This window comes from Clarias gariepinus, chromosome 27 (assembly GCF_024256425.1).
Source record: "Clarias gariepinus isolate MV-2021 ecotype Netherlands chromosome 27, CGAR_prim_01v2, whole genome shotgun sequence".
NCBI classification, from domain to species: domain Eukaryota; kingdom Metazoa; phylum Chordata; class Actinopteri; order Siluriformes; family Clariidae; genus Clarias; species Clarias gariepinus.
In genome coordinates, this window is record NC_071126.1 from 4,446,976 (window position 1) to 4,467,738 (window position 20,763).

At 37.9% G+C, this 20,763-nt stretch overlaps 1 protein-coding gene across 8 annotated transcripts in view; it reads left to right on the forward strand.

Annotated features, from left to right (window-relative positions):
* The first annotated feature begins 2,014 nt into the window (after window positions 1-2,014).
* The window catches only part of suco (SUN domain containing ossification factor), a 49,255-nt gene continuing 30,506 nt past the window's right edge, over window positions 2,015-20,763 (forward strand). For all 8 annotated transcript variants that reach the window (XM_053488800.1, XM_053488801.1, XM_053488802.1 and 5 more), the window contains exon 1: window positions 2,015-2,261. In XM_053488800.1, coding sequence (XP_053344775.1) covers window positions 2,209-2,261 — 53 coding nt within the window. In that variant the 5' untranslated portion in view covers window positions 2,015-2,208. The remainder of the gene's footprint in view (window positions 2,262-20,763) is intronic.

Consider the following 20,763-nt stretch of genomic DNA (forward strand, 5'->3'; position numbering starts at 1 on the left):
TTATTTTGTTAAAACTTTCCTCACTGTGTTTGTTTTCGTATAATTTCCCCTTAAAACATATTATCACATGTGGTCACAAAATGACATGGAAGAAACATGGAGAAGTCCATTTAATAAAAAGAACAAAATTCCAGCTTTAATAGTTGAGGATATTTACCATACAAACCATATCGTGCAGCACTAAGTAGAAAAAATTTATTTGAGAGAGACAGACAGAGAAAGAGAGAGAGAGAGAGAGAGAAGAAACCTCAAAAGGAATCAGTCTTTAGTCCTGGACTATTGAGTGACTGCAGTCACAAGCCATCATAGAACAGCTGTTTGCAACATCCTAAACTGCTGCATTGAGTCCAAAACCATCTTCATGGTCGTGTAGAACCATCTGCAGTCACCACACCCATCCCGAGCAGACCAGATGGGCATCCACATGACTAGATCTACAGCCGAAGGAGTGTAATTGCAGGATGAGTTAGACAGGTCCGGATAGTAGAAGGCAGATCCTGACACCTGCATGCTACCATTACCTGCGAATGGAGTGTGCAGTCAACTTTCTGCTATTTCTCATGATGCTCCAATGTTTCAGCAGCTCTTAGCCCTTACCTCTTTGCTGCGGTATGCGCCTTCACTGTAGACGCTCTGCAGTATGATCCTGTGTTTTAGTAGGTATGGGCTTGGCCTGGCGTACCCATTTTCGCTCGGTTGGCGACCTGTGAATGGGGTGCATGCCATTCATTATTGCTCCTCCGGTTCCCCCAATGTTTTGGCATCCGTCACTTGACATAAACGTTGTTGATGACGATGCCTACCATGACATTCAATAGGGTAAAAGCTGATAATCCTGTGACACGCACACAGCATAATGTAAAAGCAGATAATTGGCTGACACATCCACAGTATGAAGTAAAAACTGATAATCACCTGTGACACGCCCACAGTATGACATAAAAGCTAATAATTACCTGTGGAACGGCCCCAATATAATGTAAAAGCCCACAGTTTAGCATAAAGACTGATAATCACCTGTGATATGCCCCCAATATAACATAAAAAATGATAATCGTGATATACCCCCATATGACATAAAAGCTGATAAACACCTGTGACACGCCCACATTATGACGTAAAAGCTGATTATCACCTGTGACACGCCCATAGTATGACATAATACTACCGGTGCAAACACCGGCCAGCCACTGGCCAAGCACCGTCTGCCGCCCACCGCCCAAACAAACAGACAAATAGAATTTTTATATAGATAATAAAAGATTGTTTTAATGTTATTTCCGAATTTGGATAAAACAGGAGGTTGTGTGGGGATCCCTTGATGGGAACAGCCGACATACTAACAATAACCTCTCTATGTTATTGATTTAATTTCTTATTTGAATTTTGGGTAACAGGCGGTGTAGCGGTTATCACTGTGACATTGCACCTCCCGGGTCTGGGACTGATTCTGTGTTCTTTCTGTGCTTGGTGGGTTTCCTCCGGGTACTGCGGTTTCCTCCGTTTTTAAATTGCCCATAGTGTATGAATAAGGACGTGAGTGTGTGTGTGTATGTGTATATGTGTGCCCTACGATGGACTGGCACCCCATCCAGAGTGTACCCTATGTCTCCTGTGATAAGCTCCAGGTTTACACAGGATCAGCTGTGTAGTGAGTCTGTGTATGATGGGGTATGTGAGCCCATCCACCTTGCCCTATACACTGAGGAAAAAGAATGACTGAGGTCATCTCCATGACTTGAAGTTTACTAGGGAAAGGAGTCTCAAACTCTTACATCACTCAGTATCCTCCACTCTTAGATGTACGCGTTACAATCACCATTACTCAATCAGACCCCCTCACGTGTCCTAAAGCCGCTTATCGGAGTGATGACGCGGCCGGTGACACAGCTTCCAACTCATCTTGAAAACTCTGGCACTTGGGCGGGACTAACAGTATGTGCGACCCCTATTGGTGCGCACGCTGTAAAGGGGGCGTGGCCTGAGAGGCCTAGCGACGGCAGGGGGACCAGAATCAGCCGAGCAACAGCCGGAGACGGGTCTGCCGTAAAGAGAGGGAGCTGTAAAGAGTCCTGGCGTCAAACACAGACTCACACGCGTCATTACATACATCTTCGAGTTGATTTTAAGAAACATATTTGTCTTGTTTCTGGTTTGAGCGCAAACACAGAGGACAGAAGCGAGGATGTTGGTCCCTGCGGGGAGATAATGAACAGGCTGTGTGTGTTGTTGCTGTGCCTCGTTGTAGCTCTCCTGTGCTGGTGAGTTCACTTAACACTTTATCTTTTCATCACGACTATTATCAGTATTAATCTAACACCTATATTATAAATTCTATTTCAAAACCAGAGCTACAGTTTTTAATTTTTTTCTTTCTTTTTTATCAAACCTGTTTTTATCAGCTTAGCTTGTTGGCCTGGGAGCAGCACGCGCAGCTAGCAAGGAAATATTATAAAAATGTTTAAAAAAAAATTATATTATGTATATTGATATTTTTGGTTTGTTTTGTATGTCTGCTGTTTACGTGATAAAAGTCTAAAAAACAAACCTGAAATTCAACATTCTGCTCAACATTCATGGCTAATGTACAGCTAGCTATAGGAGACAGTAGGTATGGTATAGAGACACACAGGGGGTGGGGTCACAGTGTAGAAAGAAAAAACAATCAAACCCTGTTACCATTCTGATTTTAGCTGTCAGACTACACTGTGGTTAATCCATTGCTTAAAGTCGAGCTTGGATTGGGATGTCGAATCAGGTGTTGAGGTTTAACCATTCCACAACTGGCATTATAAAATTTAATTTGAAAAAAAAAAAAAGACACTCTTCTGATCTCAGATATCTTATATATGCATGTGTTATTAAATCCTTTTATCCTGTTATTTTTTGACATAATGCCATTTTCTAAAAAATTGCAGCTTTTGGAAAACTTTTGGACTTGGACGCGCCGTCTAATTCCGTAGTCTTTCTATTCTTTTTTTTTTTCTTTTCTATTTCTACGTTGTAAAACAATGCTTCTAAAATATGGACTAATCTCCTTTGTAGTTCATATTGTGATGTCTGCTACTTATGAAGACTTTGTAAAGCCTTCATAAGTAGCAGACATCACAAGCCGTACCCTGCTGCTTTTCTAATTAATGAGAATAATTAATATAACGGTAATCTAGCTCTTTTTACCTCAAGGTGGGTGTGGCTATATGCATCACTCAACAGAGCCAATCAGCGCAATAGTTTACTGTGAACAGACAGTGTGCGTGGAAGAAAAGTAAATGAAAGCATTGACACAGCATGGCTTACTCCAAGAAAAGAAAAGTAGACTATAAAAACTGAACCTTCAAAGATGAATGGACAGATCAATATGTGTTTGTTCTTCCTCCGGGAATGTGAAACCAGTTTTCCGAAACCGGCATTAATAACAAGCAGTTATGTAAAGCTTCTCTATGAGACAGAACCCGGGCTGTTTGAGAAAACATATCCGTAGCAGTCTGAGGTGAGGCACAGAGCTACCAGAGTTAAGAATCCTTTTACATTCGTTCACATCACAGCAGCCTGCAAATGAGGATTCACGAAAGATCCACTAAATATTGATTAAATTCCATACAAATTCAAGGAAATGTACAAGGCCATTGAAGATAAACATGTCCACATGTTTAAAGTATTTACAGACAATTGACAAATATTATTGAATGCTATCAACGTTTTAAATTGCTTATTTTTTATAGACTTACAATGACTGATTGAAGGATATGAATCCTAACACAAAGTTAAAATTTGGACCTCGACTTGAAGCGCTTGTAAAAAAGTTTGTAAAAAAATGCGGCTCTGATCTGAGATGCTGTTAATTTGTGATTACTGAGGCTGGCAAATTTAAATGAATACGTTTTTGGTTTTGCTAGTTTCATCAGGGTGCTTGATGCGTTTTGCAAATTTATTTGACAATACTTTTCTTACAAAAACTGTTCGAGAACAACTGACTCTTGTTATTACTTAGTTACCTAATGCCATATGTGTTATTTCTTAGTTTTCAAAAAATTTCAGCATCGTTCTAGAACGTAGAAAATAAATCAAAACTTATAGACAAACATAGTTTTAAGCGCATTCACATATGCAAAATCATATGAACCACTTGAACCAGCCTGGATGATTTCCTTACTTGTGGCTGTTCCAACTATTCAAATATTAACCACATTATGTAAACATATATCATCAGATTTACTCATTGCATCCATTGCTTTACGATGTCTTTTTTAAACTAAAATTGTATTTGGATACTCCATGTATATGTATACCCCCCGTATACATATAGTGCAAATTACTGCATCGATGCCGCATGGCGTGAGAAGATCAGCTGTCATGCCTGAGGTATTATTGAAGACCAGGTTGCTTTGATAGCAGTTGTCTGTATAGTTGGGTTGGATGTTTCTCCGCTTCCTCTTGACAATGCACCATAGATTCAAGAGGTGGGGGGAAATTTTTGATTTTATTGAGTAGTGATTCTTTTCTGTGGCGATTCATCAATTACCACACAGACTCCAAAATAATAAAAAAAAAATATATAGATAAATTATTTAAAATATAGACTCCCCGATCGATCAGCCAGTGACTGGGATTGGCTGGTTTTTAGCATGAATGGCCATGACCGGTGTAGGGTTGGGTCGATAGACGATGCCATTGCCGATGGCCGATAGACATCACAATGCTGAGCCGGCATCGCAATCCTCCGTTCCACCCCCGCCGCAGCAGCAACCACTTCGCGAAAAACACACTTAATCACACTATATAGCCAAATGAAATGCATGCTTTTAATTTCCGCATCTTTACTTATTTTATTATTATTATTATGAGGAAATAATAACAAGGAGGTTGTTAGCGATCACAATACAAATTACAGTGATCTCCAAATGAATTACACGAACTAGTTTGTTTACATTAATAAATGAGGCATACAAAAAAAGCAGAAAAAAAATCAATAATTTTTATTAAATTAGATTAAATAAATGACATCAAATATGGCTTTTTCATGGTTTTACTATAACGAACAGAGCTTTAACAAACAAAGTTTAATTATAAAGGTTTCTGAATGGAAATACTAACGTTCACTTTTTCTGGTTTTAATAAGCTGCGAAGTAGAGTAACATTACCCGCTGTGCTGAACACACGTTCAGACGAAGCACTGGTTTGGTTGTGCGTGATGACATTGGCAATGAGCTGTATTCCGCGGGATGGTGAACACGCAAATGGTCATGTAAATTTGGCGTCTGCGCGTCTTCTGCGCGGACAACCCTACCGCAAATCCTTCACACCACTTTAGACGTACCTCGTGGCTGTCCTCTTTCATTCGGTCTAAAGCCAAAGTATTGCCAGATAGGTAAATTTGCACCTTTTTTACCAACCAAGTTTGTCTACGCCATTATAACGACACAGATTACTGTGCCTATTCATGTCAGAGTCCTGCGGAAAAAGTGATTGACAGGTGGTAATTTGTGTGTAACTTATGTTTATTTATTTATGGTTTGGTTATGGGTAAAACAAGGACCATATGCGGGTCAGGTAGTAGAAACGGTAGGCTAAAATTAATTAATTCGTTATGAATTAATATAAATAAATTGTACTGCTTACAAAATTGCAATTGAACCTAGTTATCGCAATACATCATATTGGGTGGTGACTCCCATCCCTAATGGATTTTCTATGAGGTTCAGGTCACAGTAATATGACAGTTGGTAGTAGTTGTGGCACAGTGGGCAGGTGCTAAGTCCTAGTCTCTCTTACACTTTAACTAGTGGTTCCTCTGTATTGAGGCAAGCTATAATTTGTGATGTGTGCTTTTGTGTAGAAACCTTTTTATATCTTAAGCTGGAGTGAATGAAGTACTGCTTTGAGATACGTTGGTCTTTCTGCGTCCTGCTGGTATGGCATGAGAATGGCAGATGGCAGATTAATGCCCCTTATTGCTTTATTAATTTGAGTAATGCACAACAAGCAGAACGAGCTGGAGGAACTTGAGGAAGAGGAAGTCTTTTAAGGGTAAAAGTCTCGTACAGACAGGATAGTCTTTTACATGGACATTAGTTTCTTTGTTATAGCCATATCTGTCATTTAAGTTTATTTAGAAATCTGCATGAATTTGGCGTGTACAGTATGTCCATGCATTCCATGCACGAAATTGGCCTATTAATAAAGGGTTCCTTCATGGCTCTCCGATTATAATGTGTGTTATTGTGAGTATTGGTTCTGCTTGGAGAAGCTTTACTGCCTGATGTGGATGTATAAAACAACACAGAGCATAAATATCCTTGGAGAATTGACAAAAAAGTAAACTGACACGTTTAAGTACTGAAAAAGGGTGCTGTTTCTCACAGCTCAGTTTCAGTGGCATTATTTAGAGTTGCAACTCTCTCACTATTCATCTAAAGTATAGAAGGCAGAGCTGCACAGCGTTTCTAGTTTAAGGACCTGTTTTGTTATGGTTTTGCATTACTTTAAAGAAAGAAACCGATATGAAAGTGTACAGGAACTACTTTTTCAGCAGTAACTACTCAAACGCTTTAATAAAAAACTTAAAGTAAGTAGAACGACTGCACAGTCATAATCTTTTATGTTTCACAGTTCAACATCAGAGTTGGTTCTGTGGCATTTGCTCTCAGTCATCATATCACCTGAGTTTCTTAAACAACTACTAGTATTGATTGATTGACATGCAGTAAACAAATGAGTCAGCTCTGAACATGTCAGGCTCTTGTGCATGACACGTTACAGATACAGAAAGTTTATCAAACCCAGTTTTTCACCTACAAATGGCTTTCTGAAGTAAAACAGAAGCGATGATTACACTACAGGTTTCTTTTCACCTTTGAGAGGATACACTGCACTCTTGACATCTTCACATGCTTCTACTACACAACTCCTTTTTTTCCCTTAGAATTTAGTAGAGATGGGTGGGGGGAATTCTGTTTAGTTCTGTATCGGGATTGTTTTTTTTTTTTTTTAAATAATACATCACCACGTTGATTTATTACATTTATAATAGAGATGCAGTGGTCGATCAGCCACTGAACAGAATTGGCTGTTTTTCAGCTTGATCAGCAGCGATCAATCACATTGGACATAAAGGAGTTTGTGCTGAGTGCATGACACTGTGAGGGTGCAACAGAAACTCATTTTTATCTTGCTATGTTATCAAAAATTGCACGCATAAAAAAAATCTCTGATCTGCCTTTTTTTAAACTGTGTGAGAGAATTAGTCTCAGAACCCAATACTTACACACACTTACACCAGTCTCAAAACAATGTTTAAAAATAATAATGATGGTGGATGATAGAATTAAATTCGACAGAAGACTAAAGGTTTACTTAGCACGTACCTCTAAGTTAAACGATAAACTCTTGTATTTAGAGTTGGTTTGTTTTGTTTAAATGCTGAGCTTGGTTTTTAAGTAAGAACTAATGTTATAAGGAACAGGCTAAATTTAATTACTCGTGTTTAATTGTGAAGCTGTTAAATAAAGATAAGGTAGAAAATGTTAAAGTTGACAATTTTTTAAAATGGTTCAAGACCTTAAAAATGTGATTAAATTGGGAAAAAATTAAGATTTTTTAATCTATTTTACTCATCTAATATTTCAAATAAAATGTTAAAAAATGAAGAAATAAATATGAATTTACACACTTGGACTGTTGTAAGGACAGCTCTTATGGGTCACAATCATTTGCTAGTCTTAATTAGCTTAATGGGTTTGGCAACACTTTAACTATAAAATAAAATGATACAATTATACAAATCACATAGAACAAAATTGAGATTTTTATGATATGCCTTGATGCGTCTCTTCAAGTTTGTGGTATTTTTCCCAGCAATTGTGTGCCCTCACTGTTTCCCCACCGATATTACTACACATCAGCTTTTTCTCTCCAGGTTCAATATAAGAAAATGGGTCAGAATATCAGCTCTTCTCTTTGGATCGGGTAATACGGCTGTCATGACGAAGAGTTAAAGATGACTGAGCTTGTAACATCTTGTCACTGCGCATGGCAACTACTCCTGATATGCCACACGCCGTGACCCAGGAAATACTGCTGCTTATGCCATAATGAATGAACACCGTATTGCACCGAATTGTGATGGAAATTACATGTAAAGACCAATGTTTTATTAGTTAAAAAAAATTTTAAACTACATTTTAGTCTCTCCTTTTAGTCGTCATCAATATTGCATGCTGATTTCGTCACTGTTTATCGATATCCGTGTTGTCTCATCGTCTCGTCTTAGTCACTTTGCAAAAGGTGACTACGGTAAATATTTTTATTTTATTATTTTCGTTGACGAAATTAACACTAGAATCAGGTAGCGATGACTCCTCTCTCTACGATTTTCTGTTACAGCGACGCCGGCGTATCGCTGTTATCTGTAAGCTCCTGTGAAAAAGGAAGTAAATGAAAGTCAGAAACCCTCTACGTAAAGCTCAGTGTCTGGTATTGTTTGTAAAGCGTTCAGCAATTTTACAGATTTATTTTGTAGAATCCCTTCTGACTTGTTACAGCATGCCTTTACAATATAAATACAGTGTCACATGATAACCCGCAGTACGTTTATCTTAGGGTGGTTTCACACAGTCCAGTTCTTGTTGAAGTGTGACATGGTGTGAACACTGTAATCACACTCGGATGCAGAACAAAGCAAGCGCATCAAGATCCCCAAAAAGAGGTGATCTCGTTCCGAATCGTACATACCTGATAGATCTTTGGGAATATCATCAGCTGATGAGCATCTGACAGTTCAGTAGAATTAATGCAAGCTGTATTGTCTTGATGTACATCTTTGATGACTTGGGTGCTGAGTTGTTTTTCAGCTGTAGCTAAGATTGTGTACCGACACCCCGCGCTGATAATGGCACCGGTATGTATTAGAACCGGATCAGAGTAGAGATTGGTGCCACTGCCCATGAAGTGAAACGATTCCTTGAGTAAGTCGATACAAAAAATTATTAACAAATGAGAAAACAATTATTTGTTTGGCGGGACACAGCTCGCTTCCACTTGCAAGCCGCCAGTAAATACCGACGAAGAAGCAGTGTTTGCTTACATCACCCACAAAGCGGAAGGAGACGCAAACAGTTAGCTGTGTATTGATTTGAGGGAGCGTTCTGTTGCGGGATGCGAAATAGAAGGGAGAAATAAAATTATTTTAAATTTTATTTTAATGTATGCCTTAGTTTTTTTGATACTTAATCATTTGAAATACTTTTTTTTAGTTTTTGCATCTGAAAACAGGCTTTATAGAATGTATAAGAATACATTTTATCCGATTACTTAAATAATCGATAAAATTTTTGTTGGAATACTTGATTACTAAAATATTCGATAGCTACAGCCCTAATCTAAACTGAGAAAATGCAGGTGAATGTGAGTTGAAAAGCTCTAATAATGCAAATTTCTAACTAATCTTTGTAGTAACGCGAGTATCCATGGGTGCTGCATGTTTACAAGCTTAAGTGATTCGAACCAATGCAAATGAACTAGGGTGTGAAAGAACTGTTAGGCAGGACAGTACTGATTTAGTCTCTAATCAGTCATCCTTGACTATTTTTATATCATTGGTTATTATTTTGTGTACAGTTTGATGGATTTCTGGCATGTCAGGAATTTTGGTCAGATGTCTTGCAGAAGATCAGGTCCATGGTCTAATTTTGAGCTTACCTTAGTGTCTCGGTACACATCTCTCCAGTTCTCACTGCAAAACAGAGTGACCATGCTCCCCGTGTCTTTAAAACCATTTTAAAATAAATTTCTTTAGTCTTTGTAAAACAGAGTAGCACTGCGATCAAAAATTAATTAAAAAAAATATATAAAAAATTTTTACTCATCGAGCCTGGTTGTTCTAATGTGAGCAGAGAGGTCACAGGTTCAGGCAGTGGGTGTGTAGTGCTAGTCACAAAGTGTCTACTTGGCTTTATCAAGACTTTCAGAAGTTACGGAATCTTTTGACAATGTGTTACACAACTGTAGCAGACCTGTAGGCTCTAATTCATTTCAGCTTCAAAGCTACGCCTCATCATTATCATAAATTCTACAAGCTTTATCTTGTGTATCTCCATTTCACAAAATTATTGTATTTATTTGAAAACCTTTAATTCACACACCGATTCTCGACTTGGTTCATGATTGCAAGGTTAAATCAATGCACACTTTGTTTCCGAGTTTATTACACTGTATTAGCAAAACTTTCACACCCATAATATATATGGTCCTTTACCCCAATGATTAAATCATTTAGTTATGCAGAATGTGTGTGCTGAAGCATTATAGTTTCCTTCCATTCGAAATGCACAAGCAAGCTCCATGAAGACATGATTGGACCAGAAGTACTCCAGTTTCCTGACTTTCCCCGGAACCACTGGGATGAACCGGAACCCCAATTGCACCTTCGGCCTCAGGTGCCTGTCCTCAGTAATGTGCTTGTAGCTAACTGAACACACACCTCCACATGCACGTGGCAAAATCTGGTGGAAAGCAGTTAAAAATGAGCAGAGATTGTTGTATTGTATGTGAAATAGAATGTCCACATACTTTTGGGCATACATTGGATGGATTTCAAGTGGATTGCATTGCTGGATACATTTAGTGAAATTCTAACACGCATTTGACTCGGAGTACCTAAAATTCCTGATCCGAATCTCACATGATCGTTATTTTTAGAGTGATGAGAAGGCGGTCGGCATAAATCGAGCCCTCCTTACTTCGGCTCAAAGCTAGGCTTTGTTCTGAGCTCGCATGATCGTCAGCACGGTCTCTAAGCCAAACCTCCTACCTCTCCATCACGAGCCGCCGTTCCTAGAGCTCCAAACGGCTTATGACATTCTCTCCGTCATATCTGTGAGGCTTTAATTTTTCACAGCTGATCTGTGTGTTCAGTTCTAATGCTGAAGGGAGACAAAAGCTGAGTCAGGCAAATGCACAGAGAGGGGTTTTGCTTTGGCACGAATCTTAGCTCTTAGCTTGTTCTGACTGAAGGCCTTCGCTCTCTTTGTCTCTGTCCTTGTAGTAGATCACACATTTCTTACATTTCTTGTGTGTTCACTGGTTCAGACCTTCATTTAATCTTACTGGCCATGAGTGAAGCATGTGAGTATCTGCGTTTTGTCATCCTGCGTTCAGCCCTTTTCTCCACTGTGGTCTAAGACTGAAAGTACAAATTCTCAGGAAAGGTCTGTTCAAGCTACATCAGAAGTGGGAAGTTAAAATATTCATTGGCTCACATTGATGTCATTTTGAGCCACTAAACAAATCCATGCCTCCATCTTCTGTGAGCAGCCAAGATGATCTGATGTCACTTGCTGAAGTCAGACTTGAGTTTTAAACTTGTATAAAGGTTTTTTTTTATTTTTTTATTTTTTTTGTGGTTAACACTTGCCTTGTACCTCCAGGGCCGAGGGTTCGATTTCAGATCATGAAAGTGGTATAGTGAATGAGTTAAGAGTGTTTTATTTCTTAAATACTTTTGAGGTAATGAAATAAATGTTGGCAAACATTTTATTTTAATGAAATAATTCATGGTTTGGACAGATAATTATTTGTCTACTGAATGGTACATTTTAATAGTGACTGATTTTAAACAGAGAGATGTGGTTTTATTTTATTGTTTTATACTTTATCTTTTCTTTTTGCCATCTAATGTTAGCACTTTGAGATTTAATGAATGGAAAGTGTGTGTTACAAATAAAATGTATTATTATTATTGTTCGTATTATGTGTCAATAACTGTCAAGATGACAAACGATCAGGAAGAAACCTTTTTTTTATTAAACTGCATATGAAAAGATTTTTTTTTTTCACACAGCCACATAATGGATGGTGTGTGTGTGTGTTTTGCCATCATTACATAATAAATAGTCAGATCGCCATGTGCTAGTCCCTGCCCTTGGCCTGATACTCATCTGCTGTTACTGTGTGTAACTTGTTTCACATGCTGTACTCTCAATAATGTAAAAAGTTTTACCCTCACACAAACATTTTTGGCAGCCTGTGGTGTTTGACCCTTTCCACTTCTCTTTTTGTAGACATTTCTTGTAGCTATTTCACTCACAGTGCATCTCGAAAAATCAAGTTTTTTTTAATTTTTTTATATCATTTAATTTAAAAAGTGAAACTGTTATTTCGGGTTCATTGCATAAAAAGTTAAATATTTCAAGCTTTTTTTGTTTTTATTTTGATGATTGTGGCTTGCAAGTCCTAAAAAATGGAAAACTATCACCACCTGGTTTGCTAAACTGTGTTATTACTCACCTGATCTTAAACCCATAGAGAAAATCTATGCTTACAGATTATAGTCAAATATGGGACCTTAATCAAAGTACATTATACTTTATGGTTATATTTGGAAGTGCTATTACAACTACCTAAGATTTTAAATAAGGAATAGAAATCAGCAGGGGGAGTTGAAAAATATTCCATGATGTGGTGGATGGAAGCCAACACAAAGTGGCTGTTTGTCTATAAGTACAAACCGGTACAAGTTATTGTTCTAGAAGCATTAAGATTAGTTGTGAATGTTGTGATGATGATGAGCAATGTGATTTGCTTTATAGCTGAAAAGTCATCCCGGGGGGAAAAAGAAGGGCAGCGTGTGTAGTGTAAACACACTGATCTAATAACCTTTGCAAATATCAATTTGGTTGAACAGGTAGCAGTGGGGGGGGTTGATTTAGTGCAAAAGGTGACATCCACCTTTCTGTGGCTTTCTGTTTTAGAAATGAAGTTAGTAATTTGCACTTGTCATTTGTGCCTGTTGAGTAATACAGCACTGCACCTTGCAATAAAAGCTTAGTATTATCACATGTACAAAAGTACACAAAGAGACTTCAGAGGCTGGTGCAGTGGGCCCTGTGCATGATGCTTCTTACCCTGAGGAGCTCATCACTCTGGACATTGCTCCAAATCCAATCCTTATTTTCCCTAGCAAACTCATGACTTTTTTTTTATTTTTTTTTAGTAGTGTCATTAACTGTTTTTTTTTATTCATACAGCTGTTTTGTGCACATCATGTGAGTTTTCGTCACATTGCGTATGGAAATACGCTTAATTTGACTATTAAACATAGTTGTGCTTGCTAATGTTCTTTTTTTTAATTTATTTATTTATTTTTTTTTTTTTAATGATCCAACTTTAAGTGTTTTTCGACAAAACTGATGGTTTAGCATTATTCTTCCAGGTTTTGATAATGTGTTGCAGGGTTCTTAACCCAGTTCGAGTAATTGCAAATCTCTGTAGTTGTTGTCTTTGCTTGATTTAGCCCAATAACTCGACCATTTTGACATGTTGACTTTCTTTGGGCCGGGCAGTGTATATTTATATTACAAAGTTTGTACGATAATGTCCTCTAATAATCACAAAGAGGGCAGAGACGATAGTGAATTGGCTTACTTGTGTACATGCATTGAGCTGTTTATAACCACCTAATGCTGTTAGCTCTGAAACTTTGATACCAGGTGTACGTGACAGAGTGATGTGGTTAAAAGTTTGGATTTTTATTTAGAACTGACATGCAGTAAGATAAAGGTTATCTAACACGCATCAGTTTTCTAATTGTGTCCTTAAGCGAGGTCTTTTAAAATTAATTTGAATTAAAAGCAGTAGATCATTTAAAAAATTGTTTAAGATGAGCCAAATGCATCTTTAATTATGTAACTTTTATTTGTATGTGTGGCTCTCTTTTTGTTTTGTAGAGCACACACATACACACACACACACACACACACAAGTGAACTGCTGTCACTTCACACTCTGTTCAGTTCCTCCTAACACTCGTTGTCTTCACACAAGTAAATGAACAACAACGGTATGTGGGCTTTTGCAGCCATCAGGCCCAGACCTGTCTCCTCTTATGTCTTTACGTTCTCTAATCCTATTTCAGCGATAAACGCACAGACCTATTTGCTTATTGGAGTGATCCAAAAACTAGCGCTGGAGTTATTGATTTGATTAAAAGACCTCACAAAACAGAAACTGGTGTTTTGCATATGTTGTTTGAAATGGAGAAGGACGATAGAGTGAAAAGGAAAGAAGACCTTGTGAGCAAAACTCATGATGGTTTAATTTGAGTTTTTCTTTTTGTAGATAGATAATATTGTTACTATTACACCAGAGATCCCAATATGCTTTTCTACAAGGTTGTGGTTCATGATGTATATCTACTCCTAATAATAAATATTTTAATTAAGAACAATAAAAAAAAGATATGTACTTGAAATAACTCGAATGTCCTTTGATAGTTTCATAAATTATGTTAAAACCCAGTGCAACTTAACACATTTGCATTTTACACCATGTGTATGTGAATCTTTGCGATTAAAACGGTGTTTGCAGTGAAGCAGTATCGTGTGCATTATGACACCTCATGCTTTTTTATCACTGAACTGTGTTTTATTTCCAGCTGCCTCGATATAATCATGTATGGGCTGATTTTAAAAGTCCCAGAAGAACATCACAGTTTCGATTCGAGACTGAGATAAACCAAAGAACTTGTGAGTAAAATAAAGACTGGAGAAAAATAAGCAATTTAAATTACAGTAACTGACACAGAATGACACAAAATGATCAGGAAGATATTACTTGACTTAAAAGTAAAATATAAAATGATAAATTTTTGCTTTTAAATTGTCCTAAAACTACTTTTATACTGGCAGTTTTAAAATGCTTCAGCATGTAGCCTGCTGGTTTCCAGTCTGTTCATTATTTCGTATGAGTAGCTTCATCTCCTCTTGTGTACTCCAGATGTATCCCCTATTCTTCTATGTGAAGTGAGATTAACTATGAGCCTGTCGTATGTGTGCTTAGTTTAAACCTTCCCTGTGACCACGGATGGGTAGATCCGGATAGTTCCGGACTTTTTAACGTAATCAGCAGGTGGAAATTATTCATAATGACACGGCAGGGCAGGTTGATTACATAATCCGGCTTTTACCCTTTCAGAGCTTTGAGGCAGTAGTTAGTCCTAGTGTAAACATCCTGGGCTGAAAATAAAAGAATTAAAACCAGGTGATGGCATTGGTTTAGACTGCCGTAGGTATAAATATGCAGCAGGGTCTTTTGGCCTACATCTGGAATTTTGTAGATACAGATGTGACATAGATAAAGATGTCGGTGTGCAGTTGTTGTTTTGCTTTTTGTGTAGTATATCTGTGTCTTCTCAAAGCCCTGTTCAGGTCTGACTTGTTTCATATTTAACCCAATAAATAATTGTCTAATTACTTAATGTGATTTTCTCAGTATCTTTGCAGTTTTCTAAGTAATTTTATCTCACACACTGACATATAAAGCTAGCCAGCTGCAACTTTTCTCTATGGTGTCCAGTGTATTTCACCGGTCTGAAATGTACTTGTGATTATTGCCAGCAGAACATGTCAGCATTACCTACCAGCACAGACGTGATCTGTTACATACAAATAACAACACATACAAATGACCTTTTAACAAAATATTTTGATTTATTTCACATTTCAGAGATCAATCGGCAGGATGTCTGTATAACCAGCTTTAATTTTTTTTTATTTAATTATTTTTATCTGTCATTGACCAATGTTGTGATGGAGCTTGAGTTGTAGGGTTTTTTAAAAAAGATTGTCATCACCATGCGAGACAGTGCTTCGCAGCAGAGCGTATGCGACCCTAAGTATGCCCTTCTTCTTTTTTTTTTTTTTGGGTACCTGGCAAATGCTGTATTTATTGCGGCGAGTGGCAGAATAAACAGATACAGGAACGGAAGTGCGATTGCAAATGATATCGTTCTTTTTGACTGATTTTTTTAAAAAGCCTGTGCAAATACCCTTGTAAATCCTTATAAATCCCAGCTACAATGTCATCTGTTGCATACCATCACTTGATGCTAGAATGAGCCCAGTGCTGTCCAAAAATTAAAGCACGGCCCTGCTAATCAGGCACAATCTCAGCTGATCCTTCAGTTATCTTGGGCTCCAGGCCACAAATTGCTGTGGTATCATTTGGGTTTAAACTGATAATCTCTGGAGGACAGAGTGACTGCTTTTCTGGCACACCTTGTCTGAATGCTCAATAACCCCCCAACCCCGGTCCCCCTAAGAGCGTGCACACAAACACACACACACACACACACACACACACACACACACACACACACACACACAACAATTGTCCTTTATGTAAATAGGACTGTTTTTGTATCCAATGGCAACGGTTGAAAGTGTCACACACTTTGAAAGCATTTAGGAATAGTGGTTGGTATGGCAACCGAAAGGACTGATCAGTCCAAGGCCATGTTGTTTCTTCAAGTTGGTGTATAGACAGCCTGGGGTTTCTTTTAGATGTCCAGTGTGCTTCCTTAAACACTACTTGATTAGGAAGTCAGATAAGCGTATGAGTCAGTCTGAGCACTAGCTCTTAAACCGACTCGTCCCACTGAGCTCGAGGTCTGAAGTTTTCCCCCTTCAAACCTTTCACCCAAAGAGGTCAGCTCTGTCATGAGAACAGATATCTAAACTAAAGGGCTTTTTCTTGGTGTAAAAAAAAAAAAATTAACTTACAGACAAAACGCTCAGGTTGTTCATTCGTTTACCTTCAACTCTTGTGTTTTGTGCCCATTACATGCAGTCAGAAAATGTGGTTAGAAGTTGAGTTGTTTTTGTTTCTTTTCTAGTTCAAGATTTAGTTTGGAATTATGAAGTACAACCTCTAGTAAGGTGCAGCGTAAGTCATATTTATGATGCCTTCGAATTTGGATCTGTGAACATCATGAATGTTCATTTGACACACTGTGGTTCTGTTGTATTCCTGGATTTGACTCTGTTCAGCCACAGGGATGCTGAGAGAGGGGATGGATTATGTTGAAAGTGGCATGAGCCACGTCCGTTTGTTTCTTTCGTCAGAGAGGATTTAGCTTTTTCCCTCTATCCGCTTGACAGTGTTTTAATTTTCCTCCGGCCGTGGCCGTGGCCTACTTTCCAGCACCAGGTTTGTTGCGTCACACACAGCTTGTCTGTTCCTCTGTTTGTCTCCCAGCCACGTGGCTCTGTACACACTCCAGATCCGCTCACAATCTCCGTTTCAGTCACTTTAGGTGTACAGTGTAGTGTTACTGTTTAATGAACCGCATCCAAAGGCTGAAAAGTAGAGCTTGAATCAAAACTTACATATAAAATGTACGAAATGACCAGTTAAGCTTCACACCAGGGCTGCTGTACGAGAGAGTACCGCTTCCTTGTGTCATAAGTAAAGAGCAGGCTGCTGACTGAGCTTCAGTGAAACTGCAGTGTTTTGGAGTTGGTGTGTGTGGGAGGCCATGCAGGTGTCGTGTGCTTTATTCTTCCTGTTTGTTTGCATGCATGAAGGACCTGCAAGGATTAAATCAAGGGAGATTCAGTGAAAAAAACAAAAAAAAAAAAACAAAAAAAAACCATCTCCCTCCAGGATGAAGTCCAAGTTCAGTGCTACTGTCCGTATTCCTGCCTGGACGTGTCCTTTACTTATTCAGCAGCATCTGTTGGCTTACACTTCATCACTAAAGCATTAAAGGAGACTCCTGTGCTATAAATTACCCAGACACCCTGTTCACACCTGTTATTAATATGGGAGTAGAATGAGCTGGTAACAGAAGGACAGCCGGAAACGCGTCACTTTAAGCACCTGGCATTAATGTACGTCTCCAGTGGCAACTTGCAAAAAGAATTTCATTCACCATTTCCACTGCTTTCGATATTCATCAGTGAACAGGAAATGAGCTGCTTTGCTGTCTTTATCCAATAGCCTAGTGGTGATCACCTCGAGCATTATAATCTCGTAACAATTATTATAATTATTATAATTATTTTTTTACGCAGTCATAGTCAGTTAAGTCGGCCATTGTTTCTGTTTTGGATGCACTGAACCGCTTATGTGTTCACATTACAAATGTTATGTAGTCATGTACGCAGAGGTGTCTCTGAGATACATGTTACTCATTCATCTGTCTCAAATGCTTTCCGTTTAGCATTAAAGGTGTGAACAGCTTCTTACAGAGAGAGAAAGTAGGTGCACTAACTGAGATACGCTTTTTCCAGTTCAAGTAAGACTGAAGTTTTTCTGTAGATCCTTAAGGTCTGCATCTAGATCTTATAGTTCAGGTGCAAATCCAGTTCTGGAAAGCCAGGCTCCACCACGGTTTGTTCTTTTCCAACACACCTACAAACCTTGGCAGTTAACAGAATGGGTGAATCAGCTGGGCTTGAGCTGAAAAATCAGCTCGTCCTGAAGTACTGGGTTTGAACACACTTGCTTTAGGCAGTCAAGTTATTTTCATCCATATTAACTTTTTTGTTTGTTTTAAAGAGGGCCTACTATACAAAAATCACTTTTTCATCATGTTCATATTGGTGTGTGTGTGTATGTGTATATGTGTTTGTGTGTACAAAATATGTGAGACGGCAAGAAGACAAAAAGAAGATTTTTATCGGTTTGTATTGGCCAGGGTTTAAACAAGCCAATTAGGGACAGTTTCATATAAAGGGCCCTTGGATTGTTTTCGAGTAATACTTGGCCAGTCTGGAGTGGGGGTGGGAAAGCAGTTGTTCCTGGGCACAGTACATATTTAAAGGTACATGGGAACAACGGGAACATGCCGTAGATCCTCCTCCAAGTGATGGTGTATAAGAAAAGCCCCTCCCCCACCTTGTTGCCCAGCAGTGGCAGCTCATTTACATAGACACTGAAACGGTGTGTTTGGAAGAGAAGTGAAACAGAGGGAATTTTATGTATAAAAACTTATTCTATTAGGAGTGTCTCAGCAGCGATAAGTGTCCCTTAGTTTTGAAGACCCATCACAATGTTTATTCTAATGTTCAAAGACAACATGTTGATTATTTTGTTAGAATGTGAAATTGCCCTGCCGTTGAAAGCTAAGAAGTGCCTCTCCCTATTGGTCTCGTCATTTTATTATTATTTTTTTTTTAAGTTAAAGCTGCTTGTTCCAATATTTTGTCAATTGTGTTGTGATAGTTTATAACCAGTGATTTATACAGAGAAGATTTCTGTCTATATAAGATGTTTATTTGACGTTTATGTAAGGAGTCTCTAGTGTCAACACTTTCCCATGGTGGAAAACCTTTCTGACGATTATAAAGTCTTCAAGATGTTTTTAAAAAATAACACCACCATATTTCTGTTGAATTATTTTTCTATAACATCATGTCCATGTTTTCATTTTATACACCATGTGTTACAATTTCATAGCACATTTTTAAACTTTTACTTTTAGGTTTATGGTCCATTCTGTGGAACCCAGGTGGACTTGTCTGTCTAGTTCAGTTGTGGGTTTAAACAACTGAAACAAAGCAAAAGCTAACATGAAATATCTGAGGGATTTTGCAGTATGTGTGGCTTTCCTGAATCTATTCAAGCAGAATAAACCCTGGCACAGAACCCAGAGATCTGCCACATCAAATGCACAAGCGGCTAATGGATCTTGAGCGTTTATTGTGTGGCACTCGGTCATCTCGTCTCTGTCTCACTGCCCATGTCAGGACTCGGCCTAGTCGTCTGGCTTATAGAAGTTTTTTTTTGGAGTGTGAATGACACTGGTAAAAGTTAAACTGTTTACATATTTAAAGAAGAGATTGACGAATGTGTCTGTGGTGTTTCTAACCCATGGTGTTTTCTGACTCAAAACAATCAACATATGATTCTTCAATAATTCTTTTGATTGTGTAAAGCTGCTTTGTGACAATGTCAATTGTTAAAAGCGTTATACAAATAAAATTGAATTAAATAATTCTATGACCACATCAGGAAAGAGACCTTTTCAGGTTGTTTGCATACTAGACCCGATCTGCTCGATTATTTATTTATTTATTTTTTTTTTTTATGAGATCAGAGTGTGCAGTACGTACATGCGCATCCTGTAAACTTCTCTTTGGAAAACCTTTTTCAGGTTTGACATGTGGACAGGAAGCACATATTTGACTTGTAAGAGCATGCACCGCGTGAGCTGTACCTCCTGTGGTTGTTGGTTGAGTGTGACGTACTTGGCGACAACATTTTTCAGGCTTCTAATCAGACAACTTGGCTTGTATGGTTAAGGTTATGTAGCTGCCTATTTTCATGGGGACTATTTTTGTTTTGTAAGAAGGAATGGTGGTTGGGGGGGGGTAAAAATTATGTGTGCTTGAGTTTCAAAACTCAAAATTTAATCTGTGAATCGATTATAATTAAATCCTCCCATATTTCATATGCATGTATCAGGAGGTGTATTTCAAAAGTATTAACTAGTTATGAAAGTAATCAAGGATTACTTGATACAACTTTGCAAATTGCCACACAACAGAATCAGGGTAGATCACTGGATCAATTTTTTTTTCTCATCTCTACTATTAACCCAGGAAAATAAGCCAAATCCACACCTGAAAAATGTGACTTGTTTATAATTTTTCATGACAGTGAGTGATTTTTCACCCTTTGTGTAAATGATGAGCTTCTAGCAGCGATAGTAGTCTTAATGAAATTTTAATAAACCCAAGATGAAACATTTTTGTACTTTACATAGATCATAAACCCTTAAATAAACAAAAGCAATTAATTGAAATAATTTTAGAAATGTAAACCTTATGGTATTTTTTTTATAAATATTTATAAATTTTTATATATATATATATATATATATATATATATATATATATATATATATATATATATATATATAAAGTTTACAGGCCAGAGACTAGTATGTGCATGCAGTGTTTTGGGATTAGTGCACTCATGTTTATT